This window comes from Sminthopsis crassicaudata, chromosome 3, assembly GCF_048593235.1.
Source record: "Sminthopsis crassicaudata isolate SCR6 chromosome 3, ASM4859323v1, whole genome shotgun sequence".
NCBI lineage: Eukaryota > Metazoa > Chordata > Mammalia > Dasyuromorphia > Dasyuridae > Sminthopsis > Sminthopsis crassicaudata.
This window is the reverse complement of record NC_133619.1, coordinates 328095824-328118270: the sequence shown is the minus strand read 5'-3', so window position 1 is coordinate 328118270 and position 22447 is coordinate 328095824. Positions and strand designations below refer to the sequence as shown.

The 22447-nt window shown below is 36.7% G+C and overlaps 1 protein-coding gene across 1 annotated transcript in view; it reads left to right on the top strand.

Annotated features, from left to right (window-relative positions):
• FSTL1 (follistatin like 1) overlaps positions 1-17085 on the top strand; it is a 94383-nt gene extending 77298 nt beyond the window's left edge. The window contains exons 7-11 of the mRNA XM_074301338.1: positions 6822-6940; positions 8035-8147; positions 9480-9590; positions 11997-12082; positions 13506-17085. Of these exons, the coding sequence (XP_074157439.1) occupies positions 6822-6940; positions 8035-8147; positions 9480-9590; positions 11997-12082; positions 13506-13550 (474 nt within the window). The 3' untranslated portion in view covers positions 13551-17085. The remainder of the gene's footprint in view (positions 1-6821; positions 6941-8034; positions 8148-9479; positions 9591-11996; positions 12083-13505) is intronic.
• The last annotated feature ends 5362 nt before the right edge of the window (positions 17086-22447 follow it).

Here is a 22447-nt window from a genome sequence, read left to right as displayed (position 1 = left end):
ACAAGGAGGGGTTTGTAGCTTTGTAGTGTTAATAATGGGCCTTTGGTGACATAAGCCTCAGGTATTAGAGACACCTACAATTAGATTTGATTACTGGGTACCTGTATCACACTCCCATATCCACACATCTCCATCTACCCCTCACCTACAAATCTATACTGAAACAGATCTCATCTATAAAAAGCTCCCTTGAGGAAAAAAAAATCTATGCTAAAAGGTCTTCTCCCACTTCCATCATTGAATTTCTCTTCTTGTGAGAGCCAAGATTTGTAAACCAAATGCTCTGAGAACTCCACTGAGTTGATTGGAGGACTTCTCTTTTCATTTTCAACTGACCCAATTGATACTAACATTTATTTAAGATGTCTCATCTACAGGTCTTAAGCAGCTACCAGTTGGTGATGGATTCAAGTGGCTCAAAGTGACAAAGTCTAAACTTATAAAACAAAGATAAATTCTTATCTCTTTATCTCCATTTAGTCACTCCCCTATAACATCAGTGAAACATCTTCTTGGCATGTTTACAGGAAGGATTTGACAGTGACTGCTTTTTTTTTTTTTCCTTTCAATCGCTGGGGTTACAGTATCCAAAGCTCAATTCAAATCCAAATTAAGAAGGCTGATCACAAAGTCATAAATATATTTATAAACAAATAATCTATATCTATTCAATTAGTTATATCCAATTTGGATATAATCTATTCAAATAGCCTGAAGGACATATACCTGGACTCTTGTTTCTTATCTCTGTTTTCTTAGTGTTAAATTATTCTCTGACCCCAGGTATAGCCTGGAGTGGTCCTTAACTTGGTGAGTACTGCCATTCACTTATGAACGTGGAGGCCTGACTCTTCATTCAAAAAACTCTACACTTGTACTTGGCACTAATGCTAAGAGACTTCCCTTCCTTCCTTCCCTTTCTTCTCAATCCAAGCCCAAGGACATGTTTCTTTGCATGTTTCTATTTTCTGAGCTGTAAACTATGGAGAAAGAATATTTTCCAGCTGCCTGTGGCACAAGGTTATAGTGAAAAAAGATGTTTATCAAGAGATCCATTTTTGGATGTGCTTGTTGAACTTCTTGAGAATGATTCTCCATGACTCCATTTGAGATGTTCTTGGCAAAGATACTTTAGTGATTTGCCATTTCCTTCTCTGCCTCATTTTACAGATGGGGAAAAAATGTAACTCTAGTTTACACTCACTTAGAAATCAATACCCTTAGCCATTCAATACTATATCCCTAGGAAGTGCCTAATGTAATAGTCCTCCCCATCAAACTATCATTTATAGCTCAAGAAAGTTCTACACTATGAGAATCACATCTCTAGGAGATCATCTAATCCAAACTCTTGATTTTACGAGTGAGGAGACTAAGTCTCAGAGAAATTAAATTACCTTCTCAAAGTCATAGTGGTGGTAACTAGCAGAGTCAGAAATCACATTCAGGTTTTAGGGGTCAAAGTTCAGAGCTCTATTATATCATGCTGTTTCCTATTCTTCCAGCTCTAAGGTACATCATCATATGATGTCCTATAATTTACAAAGGGCTTTTTTCACAACCGCCCTATAAGATAGGCACTACAGGTATCATTAGCACACTTTTACAGATGAGCAGTTTGGGACCCAGAAAACTTCAATGACTTTCTCACAATCACAAAATTAATAAGGGTTAGAGCCAGGACTCAAACATAGATATTTTGAATTCCAAATCCAACACTCTTTCCACATTATGATGCCTTCCCAAAAATAATAATCCTTTACATTGGCAATACTACCATTATAATTTACAAAGTACTTTCATCCAAACATGTTACCTATAATTATTAACTAGTTTAATTCTAAAAACAACCCTGTGAGATAGTACAAGTATTATTATCACCTTTGGAGAAATGAGAGAAACAGAATTGTTAAGAATTAATTAAGTCAAGTAGTCACACTCATTGTATAGGATAACTTAAAGTCCTTTCCAGTAAGATCAGGGACAAAGCAAAGGTATCCATTATTTACTACTGCTATTTGATATGGTGCTATTAATGCTATTTGTAGCTATAAGATAAAATAAGATTGATAAATAGATTCTCTAAAAGTTGCCTTCTGAGGCAATGTAATCCCTATTCCTGGAAGTCTTCAAGCAAAGGTTGACTTAAGCTCCTGGAAGGTAGGAGCCATTTCTTTTTTCAATCAATTATGTACCAAGCACTATGCTAAGTGCTGGGGCTACAAAAAGAGGCAAAAGACACTCTCTGCCTTCAAAGAGTTTACTATTTAATGGAGGAAACAACATGCAAATGAATATATACAAATTAAGTTCTATTTGGGCAAATTGAAAAAATTAGCAGAGGAAAAGCACCGCAATTAAGAAGAGTTATTTAGAAGGCTTCCTGCAAAATGGGATTTTTATTAGGACAAAAAGGAAGTTGGGGGAGATCAGTAGTTAGAACAGAGGAGGAAGATCTTTCCAGGCATAGGATCCAACCAGAGAAGATGTCTGGAGATATGAGATGGAATATGTTTTTCCTGGAACAGTTAGGAAGACAATACCACTTGATAGAAAAGTACACAATGGAGAGTAAGATATAGGAAAGATGGGAGCTAGGTTATAAAGGTCTCTGAACACTAAGCACAGTATTTTGTAATTAATGGAGTTTATTGAGTAGATGGATGACATGATCAGACCTATATTTTAGGAAAATCAGTGACTGAAAGGAGGATGGATTGAGACTTGAAGCAATCAGACCTACTAGCAGGTGTGATATTGCAGTAATTCAGGTGTGAGGTGATGAGGGCATGCACTAGAGTGGGAATAGTGCCAGAGGAGAGAAGGAAGCATATTCAAGGAATGTTGCAAAAATGGTGAAATGAATAGGCCTTGGTAACAGATTGGGTATGAGAGGATGAGAAATAGCGAGAAGTTCAAGATGACTTCTAGATTGTGAACCAGAAGGACAGGGTGGGTGATATTGCCATCTACACTTATAGGAAATGTTGGAAGGGGGAGAAACTTTTAGAAGAAAAGAGAATGGGTTCTGTCTTAGATGTTCACTTTCATCTCTTACTTTGGTGTAATGTAAGAGGGACCATAAAAAATTGGTCCATGGTCTTCAAAAAAGTAGGACAGTTGAAAGCAAGAAGCCTTATGCTTTATATGCTTTATTTATTTATGCTCTATATGCATAATATATAAGTATGACATAGTATATATCTAATGCATACATAATGTATATAATACGTACATATTTGATATATTTATTTATGGTTTATATGTGATATATAAGATATATTATTGTATATTTGCATACTTATGCTTTATAGCAAGAGATATATTTTGGGACACAGTATAATGTGGTGGAAAAGGCAATGAACTTGAAGCCATAGGGCAGGTGTTCATATCGAGCTCTACTCGTGTAGAGCTCCTGTGTGACTTTGGATAAGACCCCTCTATATTTCTGAGTCTCTTTTAGTTTTCTCCCATACAAAGAAGGAAGTAGAAGGGTTGGTTTTTAAGTTTCCTTCCAGTTCCAGATCTATGATCTTGTGATCTAGTCATCAAATTGACACTTTGTTCAATGCAGTGAAATTCATCACCTATTTCTTCCATGCCATAGCTTCTTTAATGTTCACAGATAGATCAGGTTTCAATTTAATGTCTTATAGGAAAGTAGCTGCATCAGTGTCCATTGCATTGTTCATCTACCTGGACAGATTTTGCTGGAGCTGAAATTGCAAATGGATCATCCAGGAATTTGTGTTGACAGTTCTTCAGGATGGCTTGTGGTTTACATGCCACTTCTGATGAACTTTGTGCTGCTTGGAGCCTACAGGCCATTAATTTGTAACCTTTCCTTTTTCAGCTTACTATCAGAAAACCATCTCGCCAAGGCCGAGGAGGAGGAGAGGAGGAGATGACTAGCTTAGAGCTGTTTGACCTGAAATAGCAAGTCATGCTGAGAATTGTGTTTGTCTTGAGATGCAACAGATTGTTTCATGAAGAGTTAAATATTGACTACAAGACAAAGAGTATGATAGAACAGGCTAGGTCAGTCATTGTTGAGTCTAGACGTCAAGTCAAGAGCAAAGAAATTTAGTTTCAATTGTGATTTCAATGGTCAAAGTTGGTGAAACATGCAGAGAAGTGATGGGCGATTGGTACAAAATAAGTCATATATTGCCAGAGATAGCCTGTGTACTGTTTTGTCTTGTTTAGTGATATTTGTTTTGAGAAAGGATTTTGAGATGAGAGAGCAAAAGAAGAGAAAAACGGTAATTGAGAAGTAAAAAAGAAATCTGTTGTTTTTAAACAGTATCAAAACATTTTAATAGCAATTTAATTACTCTCAGAAAAGATTGATCTGTTGTTTTTGTTGCAGATTTTATTTTTCCTTTTTATTCTTACATTGGCTGGCTAGGGAGGGAAGGAGAAAGGATATATTTTAAAGTGAAGATGATGTAAAAACAAAAAAAGTAGCAAGTGGACGTGGCTCTCTTCAGCAATGAGAGGATCCAAATCAGTTCCAATTGATCTGTAATGAATAGAACCAGCTATACCCAGAGAAAGAACATTAGGAAATGAGTATGGACCACAACATAACATTTCCAGTTTTTCTGTTATTGTTTGTTTGCATTTTTGTTTTTTCTTCTCAGGTTATTTTTACCTTCTTTCTAAATCCGATCTTTCTTGCGCAACAAGTTAACTGTATAAATATGTATACATATATTGTATTTAACATATACTTTAACATATTTAACATGTAGGGGACTACCTGCCATCTAGGAGAGGGGATGGGGGGAAGAAGAGGAAAAGTTGAAACAGAAGTTCTTGCAAGGGTCATTGAAAAATTACCCATGCATATGTTTTGTATATAAAAAAGATATAATAAAAATTAAAAAAATGTATCAAGAAGAATTAAAGGGAAAAAGTAAAGGGAAAAAAGAGGCTTGATCATCCATTGAAAGCACCAAAGTAGAGTTCAGAGAAACAGTTGGACACTGTCCAGAGATTGAGGTTGTAGTATCATAGATCTGGGAGACAGCTTAGAAATTAGCAAGCCACATCCCCTCCTCTTACAAATGAACAAACTGCGTATGGTCACATAGGAAATATCTGAAACAGAATTTATATTCAGTTCTTTCTGAATTTAAACCCAGGTCTCCATCCACTGACCAGTCCTTTCTTGGATATAAAAGTGCTTCAATGATCTGTGAGCAGTCCAGATCCATGATAGCAGTTTCTCCTGTAACTGTTCCGGAACAACTTCTGCCTTATCTATTTCTGGTCCTGCTGCTTAATCATTACATAACTTTCACTTCCCAGGGCTTTAGTGTCCTCTTCTATAAAGTAGGAGTAAATGGGAATTACTGAGGACCCTTTTAGCCCTTCCATGATTCTATAAAGCAGTTCTACCCTACCTGCTCAGTCCCTTCTTGGATTCAATGATACTTCAGTGGTGTCTAAGCAAGCTTTCTCCTCAATGGCATTCTATCTTATCTTCTGTGGATAGATGGAGGAATCTAGAAAGTTAGCTGAACGTCTCTCTGATTTGTAGTATTAAACCTATCATCTTCTGAGTGTCTTGTAGGGGTGAAAAGATGAATATGTTTAGATTTCATTAAAAGAAATAATTAGAGAAACTATTTTGCTAAAAGATACCATGGACAATGAAGTAATTTCTTTGATATCATCTTCTGAGTGTCTACTATAGGTGAAAAGATGAATATATTTAGGCAATTAAAAGAAATGATTAGGGAAATTATATTTGCTTTAAAAAAAGTACCATAGATAAGTAATATTTTTGATAAAGATCTCATTTCTCAGATATAGAGTATAGAACTGAGCCAAATTTATAAAAATAAGAGCCATTCCCCAATTGATAAATGGTCAAAAGATGTGAACAGAAGAAATCAAAGCTATCTATAGTCATATAGGAATGTTCTAAAACATTATTGATCAGAGAAATGCAAATTAAGATAACTCTGAAGTATCACTTCACTGAAAGGGATGAAGGAAAAATAGGTACATAAATGAATTGCTGGTGGGGTAGTTAACTAATCCAAACCTTCTGAAGAACAATTTGGAGCTATACCCAAAGGTCTATAAAAACTCTGCATACCCTTTGAATTCAGCAATATCACTACTAAATCTGTATTCCAGAGATCAAAGGAAAAGGAAAATGACCTATGTGTATAAAAATATTTATAGTGGCTTTTTTGTGGTGACAAAGAACTGAAAATTAAGGGGATGCCCATCAATTAGAGAATGACTGAGCAAGTTGTAGTATATAATTGCGATATTATACTATTGTGGTATAAGAAATGATGAGGGGGTAGTTTCAGAGAAATGTAGCAAAAATAATATGAAGTGATGCAAAATAAAATGAGAAGAAATTGGAAATCATTGTCCACAGTACCAGCAATGTTGTAATGATGAAAGATTTTGCTATTACAATCAATATGATGATCCAAGACAATTCCAAAGGTCTCATGATGAAATAATGCTATCCACCTCCAGAGTAAGAACTGATTAACTGAGTGCAAATTGAAATGCAATTTTCTCACTTTATTTTTCTTTCTTTTAAAAAAACATGGCTAATATGGAAATATGTTTTGCATGATTTCACATGTATAATTGCTATATTTCTTGCCTTCTCAGTGTATGTGGGAAGGGGAGGAGAGAGAATTTAGAACTTAAAATTTGAAAAGAATATTAAAAATAAAAAATATTTTTAAAGATGAATTTATTTAGTCAGATTATAGAAGAAAAGATGAAACCACCATTGTCTAACATTTGCTTATATGTGCATTTCATTCTTTTTTTTCCCCTAGAGTTATGATGATGGAGATTCCCGATTAGATTCCAATGAGTTTTTAAAATTTGTGGAACAGAATGAAACTGCAATCAACATCACTACCTATGTTAACCAAGAGACCAACAAACTGCTTAGGTAGGAAGGTTGGGTGGGAGAATGGAAATAGGATTCCTTCTTCTGGGCAAAAGAACTATTTCTACAGGGATATAAGAGACACACTAACAATTCCATTTATTGTTCTCTAATTTTGTATTGTTTTTCCAATGTTTCACATTTATAATTTACAGAACATTTTACTTAAAATAACTCTGTGAGATAGATAGCATAATTATCTTGATTCCCATTTTACTTGAGGAAGCAGACACCAAAAGGTTATGATTTGCTCTATGTCATACAGATAACAGAGAAAAGAACTGGGATTTGAACTTGATCATTCTCCTCCTAAATCCAGTGTTCTTTCTACTATAAGTTAGATCAGGTCATATTTTCAGTTATTAAATGACAACATGGAGCAGCAATGATAACCAACATTTATATAGCATATTAATGGATTGAACTTTAGGTTTAGAATCAGGAAGACTCATCTTTCTGAGTTCAAATATGTCCTCAAACACTTACTAGCTGTGTGACTTTGGGCAAGTCACTCAACTAATGTGTCTCAATTTCCTCATCTGCGAAGAAGATTGAACTCACTGCTTTCCAAGGTCCCTTCTGGTTTTAACAATACCATTTTATGGTTCCTTTGTGTTTTGGTTATTACTTTCAGAGTTCACCTTTAGATTTTAGTTTCTACAATTGGCATTTCTGGTTTGATTAACTTAAAGAAGACACAGTGGAAAAGAACACTGCTAAAGGTAGATTTGTAAGGACAGGAGCATCTGTTGGCCAAAATGGAAAAATCATCCTGAAAACATGACATGGTATACAAGAACATTTAGATAACCCAAGGAATCTGACATCCATTAATAGGTTAATTCATGGATTTATATTTATATTGTCATGAGATTTAGAGCTGGAAGGAACCTAACTCATTTCACAAATAAAGAAACTGAGGCTTAAAAATGCAAAATGACTTGAAATGGTAAAGATGACTTCCTTGATAGGTATAAAGGGCTTCACAGAGACTGAGTACACAGTAGAAATGAAGGAACTCAATTCTCATTGGCTATTTTGTTGCACAGGGCTGAAGTCTTCCTGCTAACCTTGTCCTTCCCTGTCTTTTGTTTCAGGGGACTCTGCATCGATGCTCTCATTGAGCTCTCTGATGAAAATGCTGATTGGAAACTCAGTTTTCATGAATTCCTCAAGTGCCTCAACCCTTCTTTCAACCCTCCTGAGAAGAGTAAGCTTTCCTAACTTATATTTTGGCATTTACTAGATAGATTTCTCTCTTTGATTCTCATTGATTGGTCACTAAAAGATCCCAAGCCAAGTGCCATTTAGTCATTGTTTGAGTCCTGATTGATTTAGATTGAATATAAATAGCAACCATTTCTGCTTTTGTCAGAAATCCTGAAAGTTTTCCCCTCCCAAACAGATTTATTTATTTAGGATTTTTTGTTGGTGTTTTTGACTAAGTGAAAAAGGAGATTCTTTGCCTCCGTTGCTACCTCCCCTTAATCACTGAGACCTGTTGAAGACTTTAGTTTTAGCTTTAGAAAGGCCAAAGTCTCCCACTGCATCCAGGGCCATTTCCAGTCTCCTAATCTATATCTGGCCTCTGGACCTGGATGGCTCTGGAGGGGAAAGTGAAGCAGATGACCTTGCACAGCCCTCCCTCACTTATATCCAATTCACTTGCATGTCATAGCATCACCTCCCTGATCTCATAGTCCTCTTCAAGAATAAAGGACAAAAACAATAAATGAGAAAGACTTTTATAGAACTGGGATCCATAATAAAGTTCAGTAAGCATTTGTGGAGTACCTACTATGTGGCAGATACTGCTTCTCTGCTGGAAGATTAGGATATAAAAGCCAGACCTTTAGTGCTTACATTCTCTTTATCACTATTTTGGCGATAAAAAATTCCTTCATTTATTCATAACATTCTAATAGAATGTAAGGTGCTTGAGACTAGGCACTGTTTCATTTTTATTTTTCTCTACTACTTAGCCCTTAAGGAAAAATTAATGACTCTAGAGAAGTCAAAGGACCCACTTTTGTTACTACCTTGTGACCACAGTTAGGTCTTTTACCTTCTATAAAACTTCAATTTTCACAACTGTAAAATAAAGCAATTAGACTAGGTAGTCTCTGAGTTCCCTTCCAACTGTAGATCCACAGTCATTATACATAGGAGATCTAGTAGTCAATAATACATATATATATATATATATATATATATATATATATTTTTTTTTTTTTTTGGTGAGGCAATCGGGGTTACGTTATTTTCCCAGAATCACCTAGCTAGAAGGTGTTAACTGTCTAAGGCTGCATTTGAACTCAAGTCGACCTGACTCCAGGATTGGTGCTGTATCTACTGTACCATTTAACTGCCCTAACAGTACTTTCTAACTGAATTAAGTTCTTATTTTATGTAGAGCCTTTCAGGAGATATAAAGACACAATGTCCTCTTGATTCATGCAAAAGGAAAAATGGAATGTCCTAAGGAAAAGTTCAAGTTCCTGTCTACTAAAACCATTGCCCCCATTTTTTTTTGCCCTAATAGAATGTGCTCTGGAAGATGAAAGCTATGAAGATGGAGCTGAGACTCAGGTGGAATGTAATCGCTGTGTCTGTGCCTGTGGGAACTGGGTCTGCACTGCCATGACCTGTGAAGGTAAGTTTTGATCCAAATACAAGAAAGAAGATAGGTTCCTTCATATAATTAATAGCCAGCCTTCAGACAGGGGAGATAATTATTAGAACACAGAGAGAAACTGGATCAGACTTGTGTGATCATACTTTTGTATGGAAGAGTACTGACAGTCTCATCCCAGAAATGCTGAGTTCAGAAAGCATATGAAGCCTGGATTTTGGGGAAAAGGAATTGACAGGACCTTTGGCAATAATCACTGAGGTTAAGGAATTAGATGGATGTGCTGCAGGTGAAAAGCACACAGGTATTTGGAAGCCAAAGAATAAAAGATGGGAAATTAGTCCAGGTGCCTCAGGTACCAACAAACACTGGCAAACCCTGTGAAACAGAAATGTGTGATTAGCTGGGAGACATAAACATGGAAGGTTAGAATTTAAAGGGAATTGTCGAGGTCATGCAGTCAAAATTCTAGATGAGAATGGGGAATGATGGACAAGTAATATAGGACCATTAAAAAAGAGTGAAAGTGCCAGACAAAGACTAAGATTGATGGCAAGAAAAGCAAATGGTCTGAGCTCATAGAATTTAGAATTTAGTGTGATATGGGATTTGTGTGTCTCAGAGATGGGATCAGAATTTAGACCTTCCTAACTTTAAGAGAGTGGGAGCTCTCTTTACCCATTACTGTACATTGCCTCCTCTTGAAAAATTGTTTGGTTTTACATTATGTTGCTTCACACTTTGAAAGCAATAGGTGGAATATGACACCAGTTGTCTTCAGATAGTTATAGCTAAGGAAACTCTTCTTTCATATGATTTACTTATTTCTTGAAATACTCTTTTCACTAATCTACCTCTCAGATCTGTGGAGGAGGAAGGAATTTATGAACAGAGGAGAATTAGAGATCATTATTGATCACAAAATAGAAGATTTTGATTACATCAAACTAAAAAGTATCTGTACAAACAATACTAATGCAAACAAGATTAGAAGGGAAGTAACAAATTGGGAAAATATTTTTAAAAGTAAAGGTTCTGACAAAGGTCTCATTTCCAAAACATATAGAGAACTGACCCTGATTTATAGGAAACCAAACCATTCTCCAATTGATAAATGGTCAAGGGATATGAACAGACAATTCTCAGATGATGAAATTGAAACTATTTCCACTCATATGAAAGAGTGTTCCAAATCACTGCTGATCAGAGAAATGCAAATTAAGACAACTCTGAGATACCACTACACACCTGTCAGATTGGCTAAGATGACAGGAACAAATAATGATGAATGTTGGAGGGGATGTGGGAAAACTGGGACACTGATACATTGTTGGTGGAGTTGTGAAAGAATCCAGCCATTCTGGAGAGCAATCTGGAATTATGCCCAAAAAGTTATCAAACTGTGCATACCCTTTGACCCAGCAGTGCTACTACTGGGATTATATCCCAAAGAAATACTAAAGAGCGGAAAGAGACATATATGTGCCAAAATGTTTGTGGCAGCTCTTTTTGTTGTAGCTAGAAACTGAAAGTTGAATGGATGTCCATCAATTGGAGACTGGTTGGGTAAATTGTGGTATATGAAGGTTATGGAATATTATTGCTCTGTAAGAAATGACCAGCAAGAGGAATACAGAGAGGCTTGGAGAGACTTACATCAGCTGATGCTGAGTGAAATGAGCAGAACCAGAAGATCACTGTACACTTCAATGCTGTATGAGGATGTATTCTGATGGAAGTGGAAATCTTCAACATAAAGAAGATCCAACTCACTTCCAGTTGATCAATGATGGACAGAGGTAGCTACACCCAGAGAAGAAACACTGGGAAGTGAATGTAAAATGTTAGCACTACTGTCTATCTACCCAGGTTACTTATACCTTCGGAAGCTAATGATTAATGTGCAACAAGGAAATGGTATTTATACACATATATTGTATCTAGGTTATATTGTAACATGTGTAAAATGTATGGGATTACCTGCCATCGGGGGGAGGGAGCGGAGGGAGGGAGGGGATAGTTTGGAAAAATGAATAAAAAAAATTAAATTAAAAAAAAAAAGAAAAAAAAAAGAAATACTCTTTTCACCTACATTTCACCTACTACATTCATGACCCGACACTTCTTTAGTCATTCCACAATGAACATCTACTTTGCTTCTTATAAGTCAAACACCAAGAATGGGTGAGGAAAATAGCTCTTCCCTAGACACAAAGCCTGATCTTCCATCCTAGTTATAAGGATCAGACAGAGATAGAAAGATACAGAGAGACAAAGGAAGAGAGAAATTATATCATGTACTTGTAGAGATAGATCCATGTATTCACTAATGATCGTTGTGAGACCTCAATTGGGTAACTCTTAATAAGATTCCCAAACCAGTTAATTGCTTCTGCTATTCTCTGAACCTGACTTTTTTTCTTTCAGGAAAGAATCAGAAAGGGCAGCAGCCTAATGAGGATCTGACTGAAGAGGAGCTGGCCAGATATGTCCAAGAACTACAGAAGCATCAGGTGAATAGAAACCTTTCATTTAGTGTAAGTTAGCCCCCAAACCAACAATTTAATCTATACTTCTTACTCTGCTGCCCTAGAATGCCCAAGTGACCTGCCCTCTTAAAAACATTACCTGGATTGATTCAAGGGCATGGGAACTCAACTGATGCTGCCATGTGAAAAGCCATTAGATTCAGATTCTGTCCTAGCTGACTTTTTGATTGATTTGTTTTTATCAATCATGGCAGATTGCAGCATGGTAGAAAATGGTGTTAATTTAGAATAATGGGCCACAGAGTAACTATTGCTATAATCAGAAGGCCAGTAGACTATAATAGGAAAAATCTAGGGCAAGTGATAGAGAAGGATGGAATATATCTTAAAAGGATCAGAGATTGCTTAGTGATGGTAGCAAAGATGAGTCAGGAAGTATTGAGCAAAGAGTATTTTTACTCTTTTTTTCCTGGTCTCACGTGTTAACATAAAAGGAAGAAAGGGGCAGCTAGGTGGCGCAGAGCACCAGCCCTGAATTCAGGAGGACCCGAGTTCAAATCTGGTCTCAGACACTTAACACTTCCTAGCTGTGTGACCCTGGGTAAGTCACTTAACCCCAGCCTCAGGCGGTGGGGAGGAACATAAAAGGAAGAACAGCTAGAAAAAAGTGACTGAAGAATCATAGGATCATAAATCTAGAGTGGGAAAGAACTTTAGTCCAATTTTATCATTTTATGGATGAGGACATTTTGAGTCAGAGAGGTTAACTACGTTGCTCGGGGCCACCCAGCGTCCAGATTCCAATCCAGGTACTTTGATACCAAATCTGGTATACTCTCTACTATTTTCTTGTTGTTCATTCATTTCCATTATTATGACTTTCTATGATCCCATTTGGGTTTTTCTTAGCAAAGATATTGGAGTGGTTTGCCATTCCTTTCTCTAGCTCATTTTACAGGTGAGAAAACTGAGGCAAAGTGAAGTGACTTGTGCAGGATCATACAGCTAGTGAGTTCTGAAACTGGATTTGAACTAAGGAATATGAGTTTTCCTGATTTCAAGTCTAGCCCTTTATCCACTACTGCATCTCCCGTACTATTCTTCATTATAGTGGGCTGCCATTGAATAGTATCAGAGGAAGAAGGAGACTTCATCTTGGCAGGCAGCCAACTCCAAATCACAGGGAGAAGAGGAGGAGGAGGAGGTGAAAAGGGATTTCTTCTGGTTGACATCTGATGATCTTATGAACTATTGATGAGGAAAGGGAGCATCTTGTCTTTCAGCTGCAATGGCAGCCTTCCCACATGTCAGCTTTATGCACTTAAGCGAGACTGAGTTTTAAAAATGTGTCCATTGTAGCTTTAAGGGGGGAAAAAGGATGATTACAATGGAAATTGCTTGACAACATTCTCTAAAACTGCTCCTTTTTTCCTCTTGCTTTTCAAAGGAGACAGCGGAAAAGAACAAAAAGCCAAGCACCAAAGAGATATAATAGAAGCTTCCAGCTCTTGAAGAAGGAACCCAGGGATTCTGCCTCTTGGCAGGCTCAGCCTGTGCCCGTTTACTTCAGTGCTGAATTCCATATACACAAGTGTCTGCTAAATTTTCCAAATCACCAATATTTACATTGTATAATGAGTTTTTTTTTCATTTATTTTTTATAATAAAGGAAGAGGTGGAAGAAGAGAGGGGGGTGGGGCCATAACCTTCATTTTTAGGAAAGCTTTAAGGGAAACTGGAACTGGCATTTGGAAGGGCTCACCAAGAAGGCTGCTTCCCAATTACTGGAGGAGCCCACATGGATCAGAACCACAGTACAGTCCTATACAGCTCTCAGGTGAGCTAGAGGAAATGCAATAATAGAATGCCAGAGAAATCTGTTAATAGGAGGATGGGTGGGTGGTGGCCATTATGGATTGTGGAAAGAGGAGGGCAGAAGAAGATTATATAAGAGTTAATACATCCCGGCCCCAGAAAAGGTACTGAGGGCAGGGAAACCATACTGTAACTTGTCTTCTGAGAACCCAAGCCCTCTCAGTTTGTGCTCTCCCACTCTATCCAGGCTAATTCACTGCAGCTTTCCATTGGCCAGTTGTCTGTCAGCATGATCTGAATTTTGTACCTCTACTTGTGACCCTGGCAAACTGCTAGTAACCATACATCCTCCAGACCATCACCTCCTCATGAGCCTTGGGCAAAGAGCCCCGGGAGTTTCACATCCCTGTACTCCAGGTCTCCTCCACCACCCCCTACTCCATTGGGCACATTATTTCATTTGTTTTATTTTTTAATTTTTCACAAAGGTGCTATCTTTTCTTGAAACACTTTTGACAAGTTGATTCTTTTTTTTTCATTTATTGTTATTACCATTGCCTGTTGTTCATGAATATTTTATTTTCTGGACTAGGAATTGAGTTTTTATATTTTTCAGTACTTTTTAGACTTTGGAGGGGAGGGAAGAATTTATTATTATTTAATGTCTAATTCCATGCATGGCCTCATCATGCCTGCAGCCCAGACTACACACTACATTGCACACTGGATGGTCAGGGTTTTCTTCCATCATTTCCAAGGACATTGATGTCTGTGAGTGGGGATAAGGATGGCCCCAAAGAAAAGCCAATGGAAGAAGAAACATTGTCATAGGAAACTGTGTAGGAAGACTGAATTCCATGGGGATGATTTTGAGGGCTCCAAAAAGCTATCTGTATCAGAATTCAGATATTAAAGAAGGTCAGGGGTTTAAAAAAAGTACAACAATACAGCTCTTTCTATAGAGAATGGGGTTGGGAGATTATAACAAAAGGATGGATAGCAAGTGATACAAATGGAAAGGGTAAACTTCCAAGAAGGAGAGATTACTCAATGATGGCGACAGAGGCAAGGTCTGACATAGTATTGAGAGTCAAGGAGGGAGACTACATCTTTTTCTGACCCAGATTGTCAGGATTGGGCTATGAGAGAGGGAACATCTTGTACTAGAGAGATAGTGGCCAGAGGTACAGTCTTATGAAGGGAGCTGGGTTTCCATGAGTGTAGGAAGGCTTGTCTACTCTTAATCCTTTGACATTTTTTCAAATTCTGATTGTCTCTGAGTTTATGGCTCAGATCCATGTGATTTTAATTTCCTTCCACAAAATGAAGCTCTGTTATGATCCCCGAAGATTGGCAACAAGGGGGTAAATTTAATGCTGATTGTAGATTATGCTAAAAAGCAATGGAGGCAGCAGACAATAGGGGGAGATATATCTGATTTGTTTTGAGGGTGTTTTTAAATTCATGTTAGATTTCTTATTCTTTGAAACAAAAATAAAATATTTTCAATAGCAATTTATGGGTAGGATATCAGTCAACAAGAGTTTCTTAAACATCTACTATGTGCCAGGTACTCTGTATAAAAGAAAATCACCCAGAATGGGTAGGAATGGATGAACTGAAATCTGTTTCATTGAAAGGAATGCCCACTTATAAAAGATCACAGAACCATTAGAGAATGGAATTAAAATTTTATTTCTAATTTTAACAGAGAAAAAAAGACAACTCTGGCACTATCTGGCTTGGGAAAAAGAAATATTTGAGAAAAGACACTTTCTGTTTCTGAGAATTTCAATTCTAACTTTCCTTTTCCCATACTGGAACTACATCTATTTCAGACCAATACACAGGAACCTAGCATAATTCTCGCATGGTAAATATTTGTTGATTGGCTAATAGAAGAAACATGAGGTCTTGTGTGTAAAAGACAGACAAGGATCCATCTTTTCTTCAGAATTAAATAATTTGGGTTGTAATGCATGAACAATGATGAAAAGCTGTTTAAATTGGAATTTTACCTAAATAGATTTCCTTTCTTTCTTTCATTGAAAAAGTATGCAATTTCAGACACTCCAACTCTGATTCATTTTGCATAGAATTCTAATCTTTCTCCTATCTTTAGTCTAAGGCATTGTTAACTTCCTTGTTTATTCCTGAAGTCTAAGCATCTCCTTGTTCAAGTGCCTTACAGAACCTCACAGCCAGCCTTAATCAAACTATAAGTTTTCACTTGCAGAAAATGGACTCCTTTTCCCATCTCAGAATCCTTAAGGAGAGAAGGAAGGTCAGAGTCTGGCCGTGAGGTTGGAAGGAAATTACCAATGTAGTGACCCATCAACCAATTCCACCATTACACTTAATTAGTGGTACAATTCAAAATTACCATCACCATATGAAATCATAAATTTAGAGCTAAAAAGGATCTCAGAGGTAAGATTTAACCTCCTCATTTTACACATGAGGACATTGTCATCCCCAAAAAATGTTAAATGACTTGGCTAGGATCACATAGCTACCAAATGTCTAAGGCAAGATTTAAATCAAGGTCTGACTTAAATTCTATTTCCCTATCTCTAACACCATCTCTCAGAGCACAGGGGCAACTTGGATCTAAAAGATGAAATGTAAAATCAGCCTGGCCTAGTCTGTAAACTGAGAGTAACTCTAATCAGTTCTATCAAAGTACTGCTTATGAGCAGCCCAAAAGCTCATGGAAGGGACTTTGTGGCTTAACTTTGGGGGTCTTGGAGAGAATTCTGCACAATAAATGGAAGAGGATTTCATAAACGTACAATTATGTCCTTTTGGGAAAGGGGCAATATGGTCTTATAAGCCTATGTTCATGTGTTAAATAAGTTAAAAACAATTATCCATGGAAATGTTAGAACTATACCCTGCCTGATCATTTTCAAGAGCAGATGAGTCTTCTCCTTACTAGTTAGCCTCACTTCCATCATCCACCAAGTTCTAAGTAGCTGTCTCAGAGAAAGGACTGCAGGGACATTTTCTCTTATGCGTATTTTTTGCATACAAAAAAAAAACTTAAAAAAATTTTCTGTTTCTTGTGCATGTGAGAATGTGTTGGTGAAAGGTCTCTGTAGTCAGTAGTAGGTTTTCATATTGCATTTATTTTAATTCTTTTTGTAATTCCTGATAGGTTCATTTTTTGCCTTTGGAGATATAAATGCCAAATAAAGAAATTAAAACAATGATTTCATTGTTGTTGTTTTGTCCTTTCCTAAGAATGACCAAATAAAATTCTATTCTGGACCACTATCTGACTTTAAAAATGGCTCACTATGAAAATATAAGATTGGGGTCTGCAAAACCTTGAGAAGAGACTTAAGCGACCCATGAGAGATTCAGAACCTTGAAGAAATACAGGATTTCTATAGGAGCTTGGAATTACTGTCTCCTTTATCTGCCAAGGTTCAGTGTTTATAAACGGAGAGTAGTAGAGCACAGCAGGAAAGAGGAGTAATATTACTTCATATTTCCTGGATTACTACAAAATGAATGTTATTACTAAGTCCATGGAATAAGATGAAGCAGACTGAGGCTTCTCATCAGAAGGGCAGTCAAGAAGAAATGTTTTTTGTTTATCTCAGCCTCTCATTCAAGAAAGGGGAACTATTCATTTTCATTGATGGAGTGTGTGCCCATCCCATTAAAATTACACATTTTTGAAGTTCTAGTGTTGAGAGTTAAGGATCAAGACTTGGAATGTACAGTACAGCCATTTCTTTCTGCCTCAACACCCTAATGTCAACATATACTCAGAATAAGGATATAATCACCAGGTAGCCTAAAAAATCAATAATATCCATTCTCTATAGTCCCTATTTTTTTTTAAAGTTTAGCCAATCTGGAAATACTGTTTCATTAACAGAGACAGGCTTTAAGTACACAAAAAGGCAGAATTTTGTGAAGAGTAATGTTAAAAGCTAAGATTAGTCCTTCAAAAACATAAAATAGACAAAAAATGACAGCAAGATTTTTGGGGGGGCCCAGGGCTAAGATTTCATAAGGAAGGAATATCCCTTCCTACTATTGAAATAGATTGGCAATCCAGCTCTAAGTTATAGTGTTAGAGAATTGCTTCTCTATAATTAGTAGAACTAATTGTAAAGGTTAAATGATTTAAGAGGCAGTAGAAAGATAGCTTGATTCAGGGTCATTCTCCTTTGTTGAACCAGCCACTATATTCTGTTCCTTTAATTTGGGGCCTAAGGCTCTGTCCTGAGTCATGAACTTTCTGCTTTCTATATTCTATCTCTTGGTGACCTCATGAGCTATTTACTTAGGAGTTTAATTACTTCTCCTATAAAAATAAATACCAGGGGGCAGCTTGTTGATGCAGTGGATAGAGCACCAGCCCTGAAGTCAAGAGGACCTGAGTTCAAATTCGGTTTTAGACATTTAACACTTCCTAGCTGTGTGACCTGGGCAAGTCACTTAACCCCAATTGCCTCCACAAAAAAAAAAAAAAAAAAAAAAAAAAAGCCAGATGCAATCATCTCTCTCCTAAACTCTAGTTCCATATGTAAGGGTTTATTTGAAACTTGCTGGACCCTGCACCAATTTTAAATTTTTCAGTTTAAGTTTAAAAAACAAATTAGCGAATGCTACAAATCCAGCTTTCATTTCTGGGTTGGGTTTTTTTTTTGATTGTCTAGATATAAGAAGGTAATGAAGACTATGTTAATGTTGCAGATTAAGTTTTAAAGTGCATCATCTATTATTTTTTTGAGATCCAGATGTTAAACATTTACAAGCACAACTCTGCATATCACCCTTACAATTTCTACCTGGATACCTCCAAGATATCTCAAATTCATCATGACCAAATAAGAACTAATTTTCCTCTCCAACTCGCCCTCTTCTGTACACCTATTTCTATTGAAGATATTACTATTCATCAATCACTCAGATTTATAGCCTTGGAGTCATCCTCAACAGCCCATCCTCCCTTATGGATTAAAACTAGACTTTGGAAGACATCTAGTCCAACCACTTCATTTTCCAGTTGAAGAAAATGAAGCTCAGAAAAACTAAGTGATTTGCCTAAATTTTGTTGTTTTATGTTTTTGTTTGTTTGTTTGTTTTTGAGAAGCAATTGGGGTTAAGTGACTTGCACAGGGTAACACAGATAGTAAATGTGGCTGTGTCTAAATCTGGATTTGAATTCATTTTCTGCCTAACTTCAGGGCTGGTATTCTATCTCCTGCACCATCTAGTGGACCCACTTGACTATATCTCACCACTGTACTTCAAGCCTTCATCACTTCTCTGGGGGACTATTGCCTCTTCACTGTTTTCTCACCTCAAGTCTCGCTATCCAATCCATCCTCCACATTTGTCATAGTGCTTTTCCTAAACCACAGATTTGACCATGTCAATCTTCCATTCAGGAAATTCCAATTACCTCTAGGATCAAATACAAAAGCTATGCTTAGTTTTCCCCCTCCCAATTTGTCATTTGTTTTTAAATAGTTTTTTCTTTTTAAATTTTGAGTTCAAAATTCTCTACGTCCCTCCTATCGCCTCCCTTCGACATACACACTCCCTGAGAAGGCAAGAAATATAAACTAGACATGTGAAATCATGCAAAATATAAGCCCATATTAGCCATTTCACCAAAAAAACAAGAAAAATAAAGCAAAAATTTGTATTTCGATTTGCACGCAGAGAGCACATTCTCTCTCTGAAGGTGGGATTGCTGTTACTGTGCACAATGATTTCCCAGTTCTTCTCACATGACTTTGCATCAGTACATGTTGGTCTTGCCATGTTTCTCTAAAACTACCCTTTTGTCATTTCTTATAGCATAAATTCCAATTTTTTTTTCTTTTCTCTCTCTTCTCCCCTCTCCAAAATGGCAAATGATCTGAGATAGGATATACATGCACAATCATAATAAACATATTTCCACATTAGTCAAGAAATAGAACAAAAGGAAAAAAACACAAAAAAGAAAAAAGTTAAAATGGTATATGTTTTAATCTGAATTCAGGCTACATAGTTCTTTCTCTGAGCATGGGCAGCAATATCCATCATGAGTCTTGGAATTGTCTTAGATCAGTGTATTTCTAAGAAAAGCTGAGTCTATCAAAGTAGATCATCACACAATGTTTCTGTTACTATATATATGTTACTGCTTCTGCTCACTTCACCCATCATCAGTTCATGTAAAGTCTTTCCATGTTTTCCTGAAATCTGCCAGCTCATCATTTCTTATAGCACAATATTATTCCATTAACCTCATATAGCACAACTTGTTAAGCTATTCCCCAAATGATGGGCATCCTTTGAATTTCCAATTCTTTGCTACCACAAAGAAAGTTGCTAAAATATTTTTATATGTGTGAGGCCTTTCCAATCTTTTATGAGCTCTTTGGGATATAGACCTGGTGGTAGTACTACTAGATCAAAGGGTATGCATAGTTCCAAATTGCTCTCCAGAATGTTTGGATCAGTTTACAACTCCATCAACAATGCAGTAATATTCCAATTTTCTCACATCCTCTCCAACATTTATCATTTCCCCCCCTTTTTTTTTTGCCATATTAGCCACTTTGATAGGTATGAGATTATTTTAATTTGCATTTCTGTAATCAATAGGGATTTAGAGCATTTTTTCATATGACTGTTAGGATTACTAAGTGAGAACTCAGGTTGTCTGGAGGTGACAAGGTGAGAATTCAGGTTTTCTGGACAATTACAAGGTGAGAACTCAGGTTGACTTGATAGAGGGGGCAAGCATTGGCTGGGGTGGTTCTTCCCAGAAGCCCTTGCATTATCCCACGCCCATTCTCTGGGAGGATAAAAAGAGACAGCACTGGGCGCAGAGAGCAGATCGGCCTGGAGAAGGATAAGAGCTGGAGGAGATTCAGAGCCAGGAGTCAAGAAGACTCTGAATTGCATCAGGCTTGACGGGGCTCTCTACAGGAAGGGAGGTCACTTCTTTGGACAAGAGTTAACAGCAACTGCCTGGAGACAACGGTTCGTTACAGGAAGAAGAATCTGTCTGAGAGATTTGAGTAGACACAGCAGATCTCTTCCCAGAGAGCGATCCAGCAGCTTCAAGAGACGACAGCTCGTTACATATGACTATAGCTTTAATATCTTCATCTAAAAATTGACTGTTCCTATTCTTTGACCATTTATCAATTTTTCTTTATCTCCCTTAATCCACCTTTCCTTCTACCAGCCTATCCTTCTCTCACTTATCCCCTTTTCTTCCTATTTCCCTATAGGGCAAGATAGATTTCTATACACAACTATGTGTGTGATTAAAGACACACACACACACACACACACACACACACACACACACATACACATACACACATTCTTCTTTGAACCAATTCCAATAAGAGTGAAATTTAAGCATTATCTACTATCCCTCCATTTTTTCTCCCTATAAAAGGCCTTTCTTGTGCACTTTTTTTATGTGAGAAACATTTCTCCATACTACCTCTCCCTTTCCCTCCTTCTCCCAGTGCATCCCTCTTTCTCACCCCATCATTTTTAGACTATTCCAAAATAAGCAGCTTATATTCATGCCTTCTCACTATATAAGTTCTGTATAGTTGCCCTAATAATAATAAAGTCCTTAGAAATTACATGTATCATCTTCCCATACAGGAATGTAAACAGTTTAAGTTTATTGAGCCCCTAATGCTTCTTTTGAGTCTTATATATGAATGTTAAATTTTCTATTCAGCTCTGGTCTTTTCATCAGGAATTCTTTTAAGTCCTCTATTTCATTAGTTGTTTTTTCTCTGAAGGACTATACTCAGTTGAGTGTTATTCTTGATTGAGTAAATTATTCTTAGTTGTAATCTTAACTCCTTTGCCTTCAAGAATATCATATCCCAAACCCCCTACTCCTTTATCATGGAAGTTACTAAATTTTGTGTGATTCTGTGACTCCACAATATTTGAATTGTTCCTTTCAGGCTTCTTGCAGTATTTTCTCTTTGACCTGGGAGCTCTGAAATTTGGTTTTTACTCTGGGATCTCTTTCAAGAGATGAGCAAATTCTTTCAATTTTTATTTTACCCTCTAAATCTAGAATATTGGCTGTTTTCCTTTGTAATTTCTTGAAATATGTGTAGGCTTTTCTTTGATCATGATTTTCAGGCAGTCTAATAATTCTTAAATTATCTCTCCTCAATCTATTTTCCAGATCAGCTGTTTTCCTAATGAGATAGTTCACATTTTCTTTTTAAAATTCTTTTGACTTTATTTCTCAATATCTCATAGAGCCAATAGGTTCCACTTACCTCATCCTAATCTTAAGAAATTATTTTCTTCAGTGAGCTTTTGTACTTCCTTTTTCATTTGGCTTATTCTACTGCTTAATAGTTTCTCTTCTTCAGTAAACTTTTGTGCTTTTTATCATTAGGTCAGTTTTGTTATTTTCTTTATTTGTATGTGTGTGTATGTCTTTTATCCTCTGTAACTTTTTTATAAATTTCTTGCTTTACTCTCATTCTCCCTCACTTTTCCCTCCATCACAGCTCTTCCAGGAATTCTTGTTGGATTTGTATCCACTTAGCATTTTTCTTT